We start from the raw sequence: 17548 nt of genomic DNA, 5'->3' as shown, positions 1-17548 counted from the left end.
CAGACTTGGGAGGAGCAGGATCCCAGGGGGCAGAGGGACTGCTGAGGGTACAGACCAGCAAGGGCTAGCATGACCCGGCTGGCAAGACACTGACAAGCCCAGATGCCACTGGTACCTCTGCCAGGGCGCAGTGAGGTTGGAGTCGGGGGTCCCGCAGGAAGCTGGAGGCTAGAGCTGGTGGTCTGTTGTTGCTCCAGGGAGGCTGATGAGAATGGAAAAATGCCAAGCAAGCCCCTTCTTCAGTCCTCCCAACTTCTAGCTCCTCCAGCAGCAGATTTTCACAGAAGAGTAAGAGGGTTTGGCGACTCTAGCTGGGAGTCCCAGCCCCAGCATCACAGAGTCCTAGCCCCAGCATCACAGAGCAGAACACACAAGGGCAGGCTGGGAGGTGAGGGTCGTACATCACTGGCAGTCGTGACCAACTGTACACGAACGGAAACTCTTTTCTAGAGGACACGACAATCCACACCGTTTGCCACAGTTCACTGCTGAGCTGCCATCGCCACTGTCCGTCTTCCCCAGCTGAAACCCTGCACCCAGAAACAACAGTGCGTCATCTCCTCTCCTGCCAGCCTGGGAACCACCATTCTACGTTGTCTCTCTGAATCTGGGTGCTCCACACACCTCATGTAAGTGGCATCAGGCAGTATCAGTCCTTCTGTGACTGCTTATTGCACTCGGCATAATGTCAAGGTTCATCTACGCAGCACATGTGACAGGATTTCCTTCCTTTTTAAGGATGCATATCCCATTGTTTGTACAACACACATTTTGTTTATCCATTATTTTGCTGATGGACACTGGGGCTGTCTCCACCTTTTGGCTCTTGTGGGCAATCCCGCCGTGGGCACTGGGGTACAAGTACCTGTTTGAGTTTCTCCTTTCGATCTTTTGGATATAAACCTAGAAGTCAAATTGCTGGATCATATGGTAGCTCTATGTTCAGCCCTTTGAGAAACCATCAAACTCTTTTCGCCAGTGGAGGACCATGCTTTTCCTGTCTGAACACTCAAAAGGATTAAGCTGTGGAGCTCATGGAGAATACTGTCATATGTACAATTTTTAACTGGATAAATAAATATGGCAACTCAACTTCATTCATAAATACAAAATTTTATTTGCACTTCATTAGTGTAGAAAGACCACAATGCTTTTCATACCACAACACTCAAGACACACCAAGTTATTCAAATACACAATTACTTATTTACCTTGACTAAACAAAACAGTGCAGTTTAATAAAAGATATACCAAAGATAGAGTTCACAAATTCATTATCAGACCAAAAAAAAAAAAACCCACACACAGTCTAGGCTTAATCGGAATAAGCTTCACCGTAAAGGGGGAAGTTTCATCATTACAAAGGTACAGAGTGTTTAGGCAAATACATGTATGTTCTCTGATATAGTAAAATGCATCTCTTTAAAATTCCTTTAAACAGGATTTGTTTAGGACAGCAGCGTGTTTTAAAATCTTTTTCTATAGTTTCAAAAACACTTCTTTCTTTATTGAATCTTTGTAGTTCTTAAAAGCATAAAGGTACGTCCCTTAGGAAGCCATGAGAGAGATTCTGTGGCCTTAGGACCAAGTCCAATCCAGCCCTCGAACTAGTAATATTCTACTGTTACATAACATTAATAAATAACCTTCAGTGACGGCCATGGATGGAGCTTTGCTTCGTGGCAGAACACTCCAATACTTCAGATGCTACCACGGGGGGAAATGTCTTGTAAATAAAGAAAAAGCACTTAAGACAGCTTTTTTCCAAAAAGTCTTTAGTTTTACAAATTTTCTTTAAAACAGTAAGCAAAGCACCACGTTCTCTCTTATCAGAGTATCTTCTGTCCTCATAATATAATTAACAAGGACAATTATATTATTTATTTCAAGAAACATTATACCTTTCATTTCTCCCATTCTTCATATTAGAAGTACTAGGTTTCCCAGTGTATGTACACTAGACACTGGGGTAATGAATGAAATATAATAATTTGGAGGGAAATAGGTAACTTATAACCAAAACTTACCCAGGATTGCATATATGCATATTTACAAGTTAGTGTATAGCTCTGACTTGGATTACAAAGTGCGAAAGGAAATTGTCAAAATGATTGTAGTGCAGAATAGAACGTTTTTTCCCCTTTCCAGGAATCATTTCCACTTTGTCTCCAAAGTAGGAAATCAACAGCATCGGACGTGTGGTCTTGGTGGAGGCAGTTCTGGCGGTATCTCGGGCTCTGGTTGTAATGAGAGGATACTATTGGACAACTCATTCCTTAAAATATCCAGAGGCATCTAAAGGATAAACAAAAAAGACAAATCCATGTTAACCTTAGAAGGTACATATACAGCTGACCCTTGAACATGGGTTTCAACTGCACAGGTCCGCTTATATATGGCAGCAAGACCAACCCCACCCCCCAGACTCCTACTCAGTGTGAAGACGACACTGCTTCATGAAGACCTTTATGATGGTCCACTTCCACTAATCAATAGTAAATATATTTTCTCTTCCTTATGATTTTCTTAATAACATTTTCTTGGCTTACTTTAAGAAAGTCAAGTTATACTCAGATTTCTGACTGTTTAGGGGGTCAGCACCTCTAGCCCCCTTGTTTAAGGGTCAACTGTAAATGCTTTCCAAATTATACAATTATATAAAAAAACAAAGTATTGTTATTGAAAGTCCTCTGATCATTAAAGATCAATTAGACATTAAAATATTAAGCCAAAAAAAAGCCATGTTCAAGACACTTCATATCACAACATGAACAATGCCCAGCCTACTTAGTACCCTATGGTAGAAGAGACCAGATCAACCTCATAAAACATGTATTTTCACAGAACCAAGTAAAATAAAAATACATTAATAAATTTTAAAAATGGTCTGCATTCCGAGGAGTAGTTGTATACTTAAAAAGAAAGACATAACCTACCTTGGCAATTATATAAACATTTTTTTTTTTTTTTGAGAGACAGCATCTCATTCTGTCACCCAGGCTGGAGTGCAGATACAATCATAGTTCATCGTATCAAATTCCTCAAATTCCTGGGTTCAAGCAATCCTCCTGCATCAGCCTGAGTAGCTGGGACTACTACAACCGGGTACATGCCACTACACCTGGCTAATTTTTAAATTTTTTTGTACAGATGGGGTCTCACTATGTTGCGCAGTCTGGTCTTGAACTCCTGGCCTCAAGTGATCCTCCCACCTTCCAAAGTGTTGGGATTATAGGTGTGAGCCACCACACCCAGCCTAAACAATTACTTTATTAGAAGCTTCTGAATTATGTTTGAACTGAGCAAATTTCACTTAATAACATAAACTTCAGTTCTTATTAACAATTTTTGAATGTAAGCCTAAAGATGCCTGAAGAAATCGCTGCTGCTCAATGAAGCTGTCCAGCAATTTTCTTGCAACTCAGCATCACGGAAAGGTCTTTGTAAGGAAGTGGCTCCCACCAGGGAGCAGAGCTGGAAGGGATGCCAGCGCGGCACCACGGGGCTCTCTTTTCCGCTAAGACACCTGCAGACTTGGCTAGGTCTCCCACTGAATTCTCACAGGAAAACAGGGGTGGGAAAAAAGCAAATGTCAAATAAACACAGCACATTGCTACCCCCGGTTTAAGTCTACCCTGCCATATCTTACAGCGAAGTGAGTATACCATATACCAACCCCAAGGACGCCAGAAGCCCGCGGGTGGGAAGCGGCTGTCGGTCCAGCAGGCCGGGTGCCTGTGGCCGAGTGAACAACCACACCTGGTTCTTGCGCCTGAGCACCACCACTGTACTTCGGTTTCTAAATACAGTATTCTCAATAAAAAAGTAATAAAGGAAACAACAGGTTTCAGATGATATACTTCCATAATGTAGACTCTTTTACCTTTTTCAGAATGTCATCGACAAGTTTCAGAAATATCTCGTCCACATTGAAGTTATCCTTGGCACTTGCTTCACAGAACCGCATGCCGGTTATCTGCTGTGCAAACTGAGAAGAAACACACGCCTATTTCCTCTGTGTGGGTGTCACACAGACCCGCGTGCGAGCATGAGGCCTCTGGGTTTTCAAGGGAAGGGCTGGGATTAAGGGGTAGAAAATTCCACTGATGCTCAAATATAAAGTTCACAAGTGTAGCACATTCTTACATTATAAACAACTAGCAAAACAAAAGACAATCAAAATCCTTAAGGTGATGCCAGGACCTTCCAGTCAAACGACTTGCCTAAGTTTCTAAAAGTGTAACATATCTGACATTTAAAATGTGAATAGCATCATTTCGCCATGATTCAATCCTTAGCAAAAACCAAAGAAGTTTAAAGAACATTAAAGTAAATTACACAAGCAACTTTATGGCTTAAAATATGTTTCTCTGTATAAAATGTCAGGTTAGGTAATAATGCTGTATATACTCCTGTGTTTTTTTCTCACTCCATTTCAGAATGAATTTAAAGGAGCGGGAAGTCAAAACAGAGCAAACAAAAGGGGAGGATGTGACTGTATCAATAATTCTTTGTAATTTTTAAAATAAGTAATTTATTAAAAGAAACAGTACCTCGAGCGCTAAGCACAGGGTGTGGCAACCGTGCCTCCCGCTCCCTCTCACCTTCTCCCCCTGCTGTCTGGTGATTTCTCTGTCCGTTTCACAGTCCAACTTATTTCCAACTAAGAGAAGCTCTGCATCTTCTGAAGCATACTGTGGAATTTCAAAAGAAGCCACATTTCAAAGATGGGCATCGCCATACACTGACAGCGGAAATGTAAACCAACATGGTATTTTTCATTAATTTCTGTTTGTCCATTCACTTCCACTGTCTTTGAGGGTCTACCAGGTCCCAGGCAGGACTGGGCAGGCTGCAAGGCAGGGCTCACTACGTCTTAGAAAGAAACGGGGCACAGGCATTAAGAACCACAATGCTCTTGGCTGCTGACCCAACAATTCCCAAGACCCCTTCCTAAGGAAATGATTCAAAATGCAGGCAAAGCTGTATACTCAAAGTGGTTATCAACGGAATAAAACCTAAAAGTCAAACAAAATGGCTGAAGAATCAAGTTATTTCAAAAACACAGGCATTTAAAAAAATACGCACTTCAGAAGAACACGGAATGACACAGGAAGGACTCCGTGACAGAATATTCACAAAATAAGCAAGACGTAATGCTAAATAGAGTGAAGCCAATTTGGTTTTTCAGGATGCTAGAGCTATAGATTTTTAATTTACTTTTATGCTTTTCTTCATTTTCCAAATTTCTATAATGAAGGTATCATTCATTTTATAACCAGGAAAAAAAGTTAAGCTACACTTTTAAGTTTAAAAATACATATAGTCACAATAAGATTTCTCTCTTTAAAAATGAAGTCTCTTGAGTAACTAATTGTGTATTTCTAGAAAGTTCTTTGAAACCGATTGCAACAAAAGGCACCTGAATAGTGTGGCCATCGCCCAGTCATGCAGCCAGGTGAGGAGTGCTGGCCCCTTATCAGGGAGGTGTGGGTCACAGTGACAGCACTTGCCACAGGGCTGGGGCAGTGGGCCCTGCGCTCAGGAAGCACTCAGGAAATGATGCTGTCACTCAAGTAAAGTGAAAAGCAGCAGTTGATGACAAAAGGAAGACAGCATCAGACTTCAAGACCTGGGCACAGACTCACAAACTCAAGTACCAAATAGGGTAGGATTTAGCCCATTTCTTTTGGTTTTGTATTCATCCTATTAGTTCTAAAAGTTTTAGACTATCAGGACTGTTCGCTTCTAATTTCTATAGGACTGCACTCTGTGACTTCCACGTGAGGGGACATCAGTATCAACTGACATGCCAATGGAGGGCCCAGTATGACTGATGCCCAGTGCAGAGCAGGCTGGGGCAGGCACCCCACCTCAGATCTGATCCAACCTTGCAACCCTGATCGTAACACTTTTTTTTTAATTTAAAAAAAAAAAAAAAGATAGAGAGAGATGGAGTCCCACTATGTTGCCCAGGCTGGTCTCGACCTCCTGGGTTCAAGTGATCCTCTTGCTTTAGCCTCCCAAAGTGCTGGGATTACAGGTGTGAGTCACCACACCCGGCCACCCAATCCTAACGCATTTTAAAGAGGCATACATCATCAATGACATGCTTGGTAAAGCTGCCAAACAAGCATCCTCCAACGTTATCTAGCAGACAGGTTTAAATGCAATGTGTAGACAAAATCCAATTTATATTGCATATGCTTGTTATGCAAAGGAACTAAACATGAAATTACTGCACAAGGGAGGAAAAACTCAAAATGTGGTCAACGGTATATCATCACATCCCACTCCCAACTGCTCTGCCTTCTAAATGTGTATTTGGGAACATGTTTCTTAGAGGAGAACCCACGGTTTACATTAACCACAGGGACGCAGGCTATCTGTATGATTCAATCATGAGCCACAGGAGAACGCGAGCTCCTCTTGTTCAAAATGAGGAGCTAAAGGGCATCTGTAATTGCAAGGACAGATGTCCAGTGGGTGACGGAGGCGTGTGGGACATCCGCAGGCACCGTGGAGAAGGCCATCTCTTCAAGGCTGTCACTCAGTGGATGTGCATGAGATGAGTGTCCAAGTGACCTTTCCGCAGAAATGAAATGTCCTAAAACTATTCCATGAAAGCAGCTGGATGTAGTGGAATGAGCATGTTTGGCCTCTGTAGTCTAGACAGTCCATGCTACCAGAAAAAAAATCCTGATTCTGGATAAATTTAATTCTTCTTTGCCCCATCCACAATACAGGACTACATCCCTATCCCGAAGGCTATGATGGGCTAAATGATGTTTAGTCTGTATAAAAACATGCTCAATAAATGTGTTTCCCCCACTTCTTTTAATAATGATGAAGACTCACAAGCAGAGAGTTCACACTGGACAGAAAAATGTAACATTTACCTTATCAATCATCTTCATCCATTTTGGCAAATCATCAAACGTCTCCTTCTTAGTGATGTCATACACTAATATGATCCCCTTGGCACTTCTGTAATAAGCTGAGGTAATGCTGTTGAATCTCTCCTGACCTGCTGTGTCCCTAAGAAAAAGCAGCCAAAGTCAGCTCCCAAACAAGGCCCAAAGTGAGCGCCACCACATTCCAAAGCAAACACAGATCATGCTTCAGTGTTTCTGCGACAAAAGAACAAGAGTAACCCCTATTTCTCTTTGGCCTGATGACTACAATGAAAGAAAGCAGGAAAAATTCAGGTTGACTAAAACTACGACATACAAAATACCTTTGTATTTAACAACCAAATTAGATGAATGGAGATGAATTATGAACCGAGATCAACATACTCTCCTGAATAACTTTTTCCCTTAAGACAGAAAATCAGCAATAGGAATGCTAATATAACATCAAAATATATGATGTTTTTCTAAAATAAAATGGGGGAAAAATTTTTAAAATACAGAATTTCCAAACGATCAATCCCTAAGAATTCACACTGTAGGTGATTTACAAAACCATTTGTCATACCCAAGAGCAACAATGCCACAAAAGGAACACACACTTTATACACATGCATGACCGACTCCACGCGCACACACACAATCAACGGTGGGGATCCTACAACTGTGAAAATGAATGCCCTCCAAGCCACAAAGAATTCATTTCTCGCTCACTAACCACCACCTAGAGTGCTGCGGGCAGGCGTGGGGCACATGTGGCAGCTTACGATGACCACTTCAGATGAGAAAGATCCACAGTGACAACCCCAGCAGGCACAGTCAGGCTAGCAGCACTGAGTTTGTGGAGACAAGCAGGGCCAGCTCTTGAGAATGCCTCTGTCTGGGTCCGGCCACTGGGAGCTCCTCACGTCTGCACTGACATCTGTGCACAGCCACTACTGTCAGTGAGAGTAGCTTTTCTGAACTGGTTACTCTCAAACAAAAACATCAGTAAGTCCCAATTACTTTTTTTTTTTTTTGAGACGGAGTCTAGCTCTGTCACCCAGGCTGGAGTGCAATCAATTATACGATCTTGGCTCACTGCAACCTCCACCTCCCTAGTTCAAGTGATTTTCCTGCCTCAGCCTCCCAAGTAGCTAGGATTACAGGCGCCTGCCACCATACCTTGCTAACACTGTATTTTTAGTAGAGACGGGGTTTTACCATGTTGGCCAGGCTGGTCTCAAACTTCTGACCTCATGTGATCCACCTGCCTTGGTCTCCCAAAGTGCTGGAATAATAGGTGTAAGCTACCAGCCTAGCCTCCAATTACTTTCAAATCAAGATTTCGAAAATTAGAAAACAAGAATTTTCACAGCAAAAAAGATCTGAAAATCCTGTATGCAGTAAAACTTTTTACTATCTTTCCAGTGTGAAATTTTGTGCAGAAATAAAGCATAAAGTAATTTTTTATTTCTTACCTCATACCTGAAGGACTAATGTAAGCCAACATTAGCTTTGTAATCAATGTGCTGGCCTTCTAGAATAAATCATAAGGGTACAAGGAAATTTAATACTCTAAATTATAGATGCGTACTTGACCATATATCTTCCCCTTACAACACCATAACTTCTGTTCTAGAAGGTTCTGAGTCCCCAGTCTACTACATTCAGAGGGAAATGGACACGGAGGGAGCCCAAGGAACAGTGAAGATGTGCCAGGAACTGGGCAGTGGGCTGCTTTTTCCCAATTTTCTCAGCCGGGCGTGTTGCTAGGAGCCTATAATCCCAGCTACTCAGGAGGCTGAGGCAGGAGAAGTGCTTGAGCCTGGGAAGCGAAGGTTGCAGTTAGCTGCGATGGTGCCACTGGTAAGAAACATTTAGTCTGGTAAGAAACATTCAGTCTCTTCTCTCTGAGGCCAGCTACTTGGAGGCTTCATCTACATGGTAAAAACCTAGGTCTCCACAACTCTTTAGAGTAACCCAGACATTCCTTTCTATAGATAATAACTCTTTAAACCAACTGCCAATCAGAGTATGTTTAAATCTACCTATGACCTGGAAGCCCCAGCCCCTTTGAGCTGTCTCACCTGTCCAGATCGAACCACTGTAAATCTTACATGTACTGATTGATGTATTATGTCTCCCTAAAATGTATAAAAGCAAGCTGTACTCTTGACCACTTTGGGCACAGGTTGTCAGGACAACCTGACGCTGTGTCACAGGTGTGTCCTTAGCCCTGGCAAAATAAACTCTCCGATTGAGACCTGTCTCAGATACTTTTTGGTTTATATCTTGTATCGTGATAAGCCTAGAAACTGTTTGAGAACCACTGCAAACTTCTAATTCCAATAAGGCTCAATGGAGAATGCTTCCAATAGGAAGGACTGACACTCGCAAAGCGATTTCTTTAAAGAGCATCTATGATTTAGCTTCACCCAAAGAACCCCAACCAAGTGCGCCACAGTGGAGTAAGCTGGGGGGCAACAGGCTCTTCCATGCAAGGCCACCGGAGCCTCTCATCCCACAGCAGGGAGTTCCCTTAGGCATCTGTGGGACTGGGTCCCTAAAAACACCACTTGGCCATGTTGCTATAATTTATGGCTTTCTTCAGAGGAGACCTGCCACCAAATTAGTTTACATTAGTGATGCCTTATTGTCAAACAAGCAGAAAAGCTCACTGGCAAATTCATTTCCACATAAAGCAAAGCCATTTGCTTTGCCTCAGAGGATTATGAGGATCCCCTGCTGCCCTGACAGGAAGGTGAGGAGGGCAGAGGCAGGTATGTTTCTGTCTACCCAGGTCCTATCAGTAGATATGCGCTGGTAACATGTTTAAAAAGTAGAAAGTTGATGCCATGTCAGGCAAGACAAAGAAACTTCATTTTTTGACCTCAGAACTGCAAAAAAAAAAAAAAACAAAAAGGAAATCTGAAGAATATGATAGATGGAGACTGAATTTTTCAGGATTTCTAAAAGCAACTTAAAGACTACACTAACAGTCACCTTCAAGGCGGCTGAGAAGGAACAGAGTTGATCCCATTTGGTTTCCATAAAGAGTCAGTGAATAAGATTATTTCTCTAATCCTAAGCATTTAGGGGTATACTTTACTAGTTCCAAACCAACAAAGAGTTAAATCTTTCAGAGGGTGGTTTACCATCCTCACAAGTTATGGCTTGTCTAAATCAGGATTCAATCAAACGTTTTTAATGTTGAAAAATATTTTGTGCCATTTGATTACTGTTACAAAACATTTTCCATTTCTTTAAAAAGTTAAAAATAATAAGCATTTTTTCTACTCTGAAATCGGTGGTTAACACAATACAGCTGAATCACAAATTTAAATAACAATCAGATTTAAGATCTTCAACAAGCATTTTAGGAATTACATACTTTAATAAACTTTCATTCTAGGCAATTTTAATCTGGTTTTCGGTATAAGTCAACTCACATGCACTTCTATACACATTGAATGACTTTAGAATCCAGAAACTGGAGGCACAAAACCAGAGAAATTACAGATAATAGGAGTTTTAATAAAAACAATCGAAGAACAGGGATAGTAAAAGCCAATTTTGATGTAGCTTAAAATGTTTTTGCATGAATAGCACACTTAGGAATCGTAGAAACATTAAGAACCTCAACATGAAGTAGTCAGCTGCCTCTACTGACTTTAAGTCCAATGTAAGGAAAGAGGATAGAAACCTCGAAATTCAAAACCTGAGGCAATCGTTCTAACGCAAATGAGCAGATTGGTTTAGTTTACAAAAATCCCAATGAGGAAACATGAACTAGTTCAGCACTCCCCATTTAAGCCCATTCCTTAAATGCCACTGTCTGGGCCTGGCTCTGAAGGCTGGGGGTAGAAAAGCATGTTTCTTTGAGAGACGATTCCATACTCCCAAAATATTTGAGCTGAGAAAGCTTTTACTTTCTATTCCTCTCAAAACTGCCTTTGCTTGATTTATTTCCCTTACGTACTAAATTATCTGCTATCATGTACAGCCAAAGAATAATAAGTGAAATGCTGATTCCATTCAGTAAGTATTTCTTAAATATCTACGATGTGCCAGCACCATAACAATCCCACACAAATCTCTACTTTTCAGAAAATTAGGTTATATCAATGCACTGATCATGCTTTCACCTTTCTATGAAAAGGGAGAATCCTACTATTTCCCTCTTTTTCTCCACAAACCTGAGGTTTCACTGTAATGATAAGGTACGGATTTCTAGAGGTTTGCAAGTTTTTAATGTCAGCTCAATCATCATTTACCACAGTGAGCATATGCCACCTTATTCTGATTTCTCTATCTGCTTTTTGTGCAAATGAAAAAATCCTGCAGTTCTGTTTTCCCAGTTTGGTAATACAACAATGCTTGGAGAATTCAAAGCCTCTTATTTGTTGTATTTAATACATTCACTTAAATTATTAAATTACTAATTTTCAGGGCATACACCAATTTAGGGTATGAAATATTCCCCCTCTTCCAAGCGGAGAACAAAAGGAACGATGCCAACCTAAGAATGCTGGTTAAAACAAAGTCCCCCAACACTGGGCTGGTTCCACAGGCAGAACAAAGGGCCCTTATATGAAGCATTTCAATTCTGTGTTTGCCTAAAGGTAAGAGGCAAATTTCATGGCTTCAAGTCCATCTCAACACAACTCCAAGTTCAGTATAAATAATTTCCAGGACACCATTTGGATATAAATTCATCAAACTACATTCTGGTCAACACGTTTTATTTCAGCTACTTATATAGAGTTCTAACATTCGTTAGAAATACTTTAAAGTACAGAGAAGAGACAAATGGTCCTTTTTCTGACCACAGATAATCAACTAACTGACATATGTGGCAATGACATAAAACGTGATGATGTAACAGACACCTGCAGCTTTTGGTACTTTTAGCTTTTAGGACTCTACAGTAAATAACGCACTTCTTTCAACAAGATCCTCCTGTGAAAACCGAACGGCAATGCTTTCATGCCAGTCTAGAAAATCAGAGCAGAGCTATCTATTATTAGCATAGCACAATCCACTGCACCTCCTTCAGGGACCCTTTCCAGCTACACAGGCGCCTTCAATGCCCTCAATGGATGAGAGTGAAACGACAATATGCCCACAACAAAGCAGATTATGCCAGCAGCAGCACAAGGGCTGTGCCTCACTCCAAAAGAAGTCACCCATTACTTTAAAACACTAATACAAATTAGAATCATGATTCTAACACTTCCTTTTTACCTACTGCATAGCAGTAATGAAGAAAAAGGTTTTCATCTTTTACATATAATATTTCAGAAGATAAAAATCTTATTTTGAGTATTATGTGACCAACAAAATGGCTGGCCTGTAGTAGATACACGAGTCACTGTTCAAAACCTCCCTGCAGGAAAAGACAACCCTGCAGGAAAAGAGTCACTGGAACATTCCATGTAGAAAACTTGCAATCAACCATTCCATAAGTCCAGTGCATGTCATTCTTCCTCCCCTAGTTACGCTCGTTGCCAGTGCTGTACAGCTGCACAGATTTACAGAACGAAAAAGTAGTAAAGAGTCAAGGGAGAATCAGGGGAGGGAGGGGGTCATCTGGAGAACGCTTTGACATACAAGAGAAAAATGGTTTCTGAGTGCCCGCTGCTCTTCGCAGAACCACAGTATCTCACGTTCCACACGGGCGGGATTCACGTTCTACACGGGTGGGTGGGGGGGCGGGAATTCCATCAGGTAGGGCCCTCTTAGCTCAGAGTCCAGGGCACTGTAGTCAGATTCCAGGAGTGATCAATGTCACCAGCACAGACTTAGTGGGCAGAGCTTTAGGGAGGCACCAGGACATTTGGACATACTTTATAAACCAGAATACTGCCACCAAAGATAAAGATGGAAGTATTAATGCATTAATTAAGACATGTCCCACAGTCATCAGGCATGGCTGTCACCCATTAAGGCAGGTGTCACACACTCTAATAATGTTTACATCACTTTTGTGGGGCAATATTCTCATCAAAAAGTACCTCACACAGGTACTAGGAACAGAGAGAGGCATATCCCAAATCCTTTTGAAGGTGGTTTTTACCTTACAGAGCTTATCATTAGAAACAGCAGCTTGTGTGCAAAACACTTTGTTGCCATTTCCAGCGTTTAAAAGCTGGGCTGCAATGTACGAAAAGCCTGCAGGACTAGCACAGGAAGAAATATCTATTTGCTATTTATTTAAAGTATTCAGACAAGGCTTAATGTTTCATAATCAAGCCAAAAACGAAAATATGCAGACCAAACGCACAACACAAAAGAAAACAAACAAACAAAAAACCCAAATCAAAAAATCTTTGAAGTGTGTCATACAGTGAAGGGCGACCAAATGAACATATTACCTCAGACACCTCCAGCAGGCAGGCACTGCGGCTCGGCTGCAGCTGCGGCCCAGACAGGGACACGGATGAAGAATGAAGACATGGCACGAACATTCAAGCATTAGGTGACCGATGATGCCACAGATGAAGCAGCAATTAACGCAGATGAAAGCAAACACACACATGGTGGACAAACAATCAGAGCTGAGGGTGACCTGCCAAGAGGAGTTAGTAAGCTGAGTACACCGCAGCTGTGGCATTCAAAACAAAACGGCATTCTCAGAGGACCTCAGTGAGGCCACTTTTAAGCCATCGCCAGACCACCAGACCAGATCTTGTCCCTTCTTCCACAGAGAGGTCGCTAGTACCTGCGGGCTGTTAACAGGTTAATGGCGAACAGAAAGCTCTTAGTGCTGAGTGTGGTTATAACACAGCTGGTTGAACCTCTCATTCCAACTGTGATTTGAGAAGGGTCTGGATTCATTTCCGGTGGGCATGAGTGGGCGCTCACGTCCCGTGGAATCAGCAGTGCAGCCGGGAGGAGTATGCCCACTCGTAGTAATAGTCACACTGTGCCAAGAAGCTCTGGAACTGTCTGCAGGGCCCTGCCTTCAGATTGCGCAAATCTGGTTATGAACATATTGGGCTTTCTTTGACTACTATCATACAAAATGAAGACATGAAGACAAGCATTTGAGCAATCATTTTAGTAGTGACACTTCTGATATTACATGAATGATTTGAAAACAGAGGCCAAAAGGTTCCAAACTAGCTACCATTAAGGTAACATTCTTCTGTCCACAACTGCTCCCCATGGGCAAGTGGCATATAACATAACAGCCTTATCTAAATTCTTTCTCTTGATGGAAACACTGTCCATTTAATTTTAAAATGAGCAAAAGAGGAGAAAAGTAGGAGAGGCAAATCAGCTCAAACAGTTCATTTTATTAGACAAGTGCATGGACTGTTAAACACACAAAGCACAGAATGGGGTGCAGACTCTCCCACTTACCAGATCTGTAATCTAATTTTCTTTCCTCTTAGCTCTACGGTTTTGATTTTGAAGTCAACACCTGTAAATAAAACAAATAAATGTGAAGCAAAAACAACAAAGATGCAATTTGTCATATAAAATAATCCTACTCGTTATTTTGTTACCATTATCAGAAAAAAAACCCCATGAAACCTGACATCACTTAATTCCAAGGAACAGGAACATCTGCACTGGTATCTGTAACCTCCCATCTCTCACGCTTCAGTCCACACTGGGAAGGTCAGCCCATGTCATGTCTTATCCTGAATAATTGGTCTAGTATTTGCTGTTCATAACACAACTTATTACTACCACAGTTCAGCACAGAAACCAGTTTAAAATTACATTTAATAACTACATCGACAAATAAGTGGCCTTAAAAGGGTTTCTCAGGGAAAATTCTTATATGGAACACTGGAAACTTAATCAAACTTAACCTTAGCCAGCCTTAGTATGAATTTAGAAATTACTGTACTAAAAATTTCAGTACTCATGAAAATTTTAGGTAAATATAAGCATAACATTATAGTATCAACAATGAGATTTAAAAATTTACTCTTACACAAATTAACATACCCAACTTTAATTTTTATTCGTTTTAATATTGCTAAGTCAATCATCATGCATCTTTCCTTTGCAGTTTAGCCTGTAAAGCTTCAGATATATTTTTCAAACCCAGTTTTCATTTGTGTATGCTACCTTATATGTCTTCCAGTTATACAAAACGTAAATATTTCACAGCAGTATTTTATTACACAATTTTCAAAACTAAGGCAAAGAAAAGGGATGCTGGCTGAATTTAGAACTAGAGACACCTTCCCCACAGGAACGGCTTCCTGACAGCTTCCTTGGGACCCGGAGTGTAGATGATCCCAGCTCCCTGGGCCAGCAGGTGCCCACGTTTGTGAGTGGTATGGTGGTCGCAGAGGACAAGGCCCTGGCCATGCTCTGACTGCCCATCTCTGGGCACTGATGAGGTGCTGCGGTCTGGTTTAAAGCAGCACAGTTTAATGACAAAACACTGTCTTCATATTAACATACAGTTAGGATTTCACTGCTGTCATGCTACCCTGTGATGGAATTTACTCATCAAATGCATAATCTGTGATGACTACTAGTCTATTTTACTTTTGTTTCAATTACTTCAAGTAAGTTTGTTTTTAAAATGTAATTAAAGGAGCTGTAACTTTTGTAAACCTTGTGGCAGTGGCTGGTACTTTATTGAAAAGAACTGGCAGATGATACTTCTTTCGAGCTCTGCTTCAAACTGAGGAAGAGTCCCTGAAACAGCTAGAGCAGATAACCTTTGTTTTGACTACAGCATTTTCTCTGCGTTGTAACAATGGCGTCTGAATATGTCAGACCGCCTTTTCCAACCAACGTGAGCAACTTACCCAACTCCAGCAGTCCTACACTAGGACTATTTTGTAACCACAAAATTTAATGAATAAAAATAAAAGGCTAGGACATTAATATTCAAAATCAGGAAATAAGTGGTAACATTATCACTATGTGATTATAAACACATTATTAGTACTAATAGGTAAACAAAGCAAAGATTACCTGATGGTAAACAGGGCTAAGAACCTGTTTTAGTATTGAGTACTCACAGACAAACAGGGAAGACACCGGGGCCTACCTGAGGGTGAAGGGTAGAAGGAGGGAGAGGACTGAAAAACTACCTGTCGAGACCTATGCTCACTGCCTGGGTGACAAAAACATCTGTACACCAAACTCCCAATACACGCAATTCACCCATGTAACAAACCTGCACATGTTCCCCCGAACCTAAAATAAAAGTTGGAAAGGAAAAAACAAAAGAAAAAAAGAATCTGTTTAGCCAAAATGAAGACTATCTTACAGTGAGTAGATGAATGACGATTAACAACACAACAGGAAAGCACCCAGGGGCCAGATCTACGGTTCCGTGAGTAAACCCAGTTCCTTCAAACAGTCCTTGCTCTTACACGAAATACCCTATACCTATACTGTATCTAACAGCCATTACGTAGCCTGCAATGACTGGAAACGTAATCCAACTTTTGGCTTAGAAACATACACCTGTATCAAAGTACACAACTAAACATTTCTAAAAACTTTCTTACATTAAAAGTCAAAAATATCCCTTAATATTGTCTCTTTTTAATATTGGGATGTCATAGAAGTGATAATGATCCTCAATAAAAGGAAAAAAGTCATCAATAACCTCAAATATCTGGGAGATTATTTCGGAAAAATCAACAGAGTTCCTGTCACAGAAGAGGAAATGTTTACAAACAACCAAGGGACAAAGAGGGTGGCGATTTCACTACTGTCTCCAACCCTGTTGAAAACCGGCTTCCTACAGGTATCTTGACTAAGGGAGGAAGCAACAAGCCCTCGCCACTCAGCTGATGGCGACAGTCCTTGCCTTTGAAAACCTCAGTCATACTGACCTAACGTCACGCACCAGGCACTTGGCAGAGCGTCTTTGCTGTTCTCTCTTCTTAGAGAACCTCCTTGTCTGCCCAGAACCCTTTGAAGCCCTAGATTTCCCATCTGAACTCTTCTGATCACAACCGCTTTACCCTTGTCTTTATCTATGTTTCAGTTCTCGGCCCTGAACTCTCTTCTAGCCCATATCACATCGTTCCTTCTTTGCTGGCCTCCCCCACAGGCTGTGTGCCTACCCTCTGAGGATGCAGCCATCTTCAGCCCCCTAAAGTCTAGGACACGGCCTGGCACACAACGGCAACTCAATAAATCCGATGGCTGGAAATTGCTCCTTCTTCTCCATCAAATGTTGTACATGTAAGAAGAAATGTGACTTATTTTTGGAAAAAATAGGGAAATTTAGGACTGATTAGTTAAAAAAAAAAAGGCATCTGAGTAGCAGGTGTGGAATGGAAGCAGTGAACGCAGGGGTGCCCAGCACACGGGAGAAATATGAGTGTGTGCAGCAACACAGCCTCGTTTTTCTCCTACAGTTCCTCACAGGATGGGGCAGCCATCCTTGCTCACAGCCTCTCCCTACACACACTGATCCCAGAGGATTACGGTAACAGTTTCTCCATCCAGTCCCTTAGACAGAGAACTGGTCTACTAGGTGAATTATTCTGGTGAGAGGAGCTTGCTTTTCTTTAGGCTTACCTTTTTTTTTTTTTGAGATGGAGTCTCGCTCTGTCGCCGAGGCTGGAGTGCAGTGGTCAGATCTCGGCTCACTGCAAGCTCCGCCTCCCGGGTTTACGCCATTCTCCTGCCTCAGCCTCCCGAGTAGCTGGGACTACAGG

At 41.6% G+C, this 17548-nt stretch overlaps 1 protein-coding gene across 1 annotated transcript in view; it reads right to left on the bottom strand.

Annotated features, from left to right (window-relative positions):
• Positions 1–1093: 1093 nt before the first annotated feature.
• RAB12 (RAB12, member RAS oncogene family) overlaps positions 1094–17548 on the bottom strand; it is a 28834-nt gene continuing 12379 nt past the window's right edge. Inside the window, exons 3-7 of the mRNA XM_011936652.1 lie at positions 14259–14319; positions 6900–7038; positions 4605–4694; positions 3884–3988; positions 1094–2295 (exon numbers count right to left, since the gene is read on the bottom strand). Of these exons, the coding sequence (XP_011792042.1) occupies positions 2182–2295; positions 3884–3988; positions 4605–4694; positions 6900–7038; positions 14259–14319 (509 nt within the window). The 3' untranslated portion in view covers positions 1094–2181. The remainder of the gene's footprint in view (positions 2296–3883; positions 3989–4604; positions 4695–6899; positions 7039–14258; positions 14320–17548) is intronic.

This window comes from Colobus angolensis, unplaced genomic scaffold (assembly GCF_000951035.1).
Source record: "Colobus angolensis palliatus isolate OR3802 unplaced genomic scaffold, Cang.pa_1.0 Scaffold155, whole genome shotgun sequence".
Classification (NCBI taxonomy): Eukaryota; Metazoa; Chordata; class Mammalia; order Primates; family Cercopithecidae; genus Colobus; species Colobus angolensis.
Note: the sequence above shows the minus strand (reverse complement) of the source record. Positions and strands in the feature narration are given on the sequence as shown.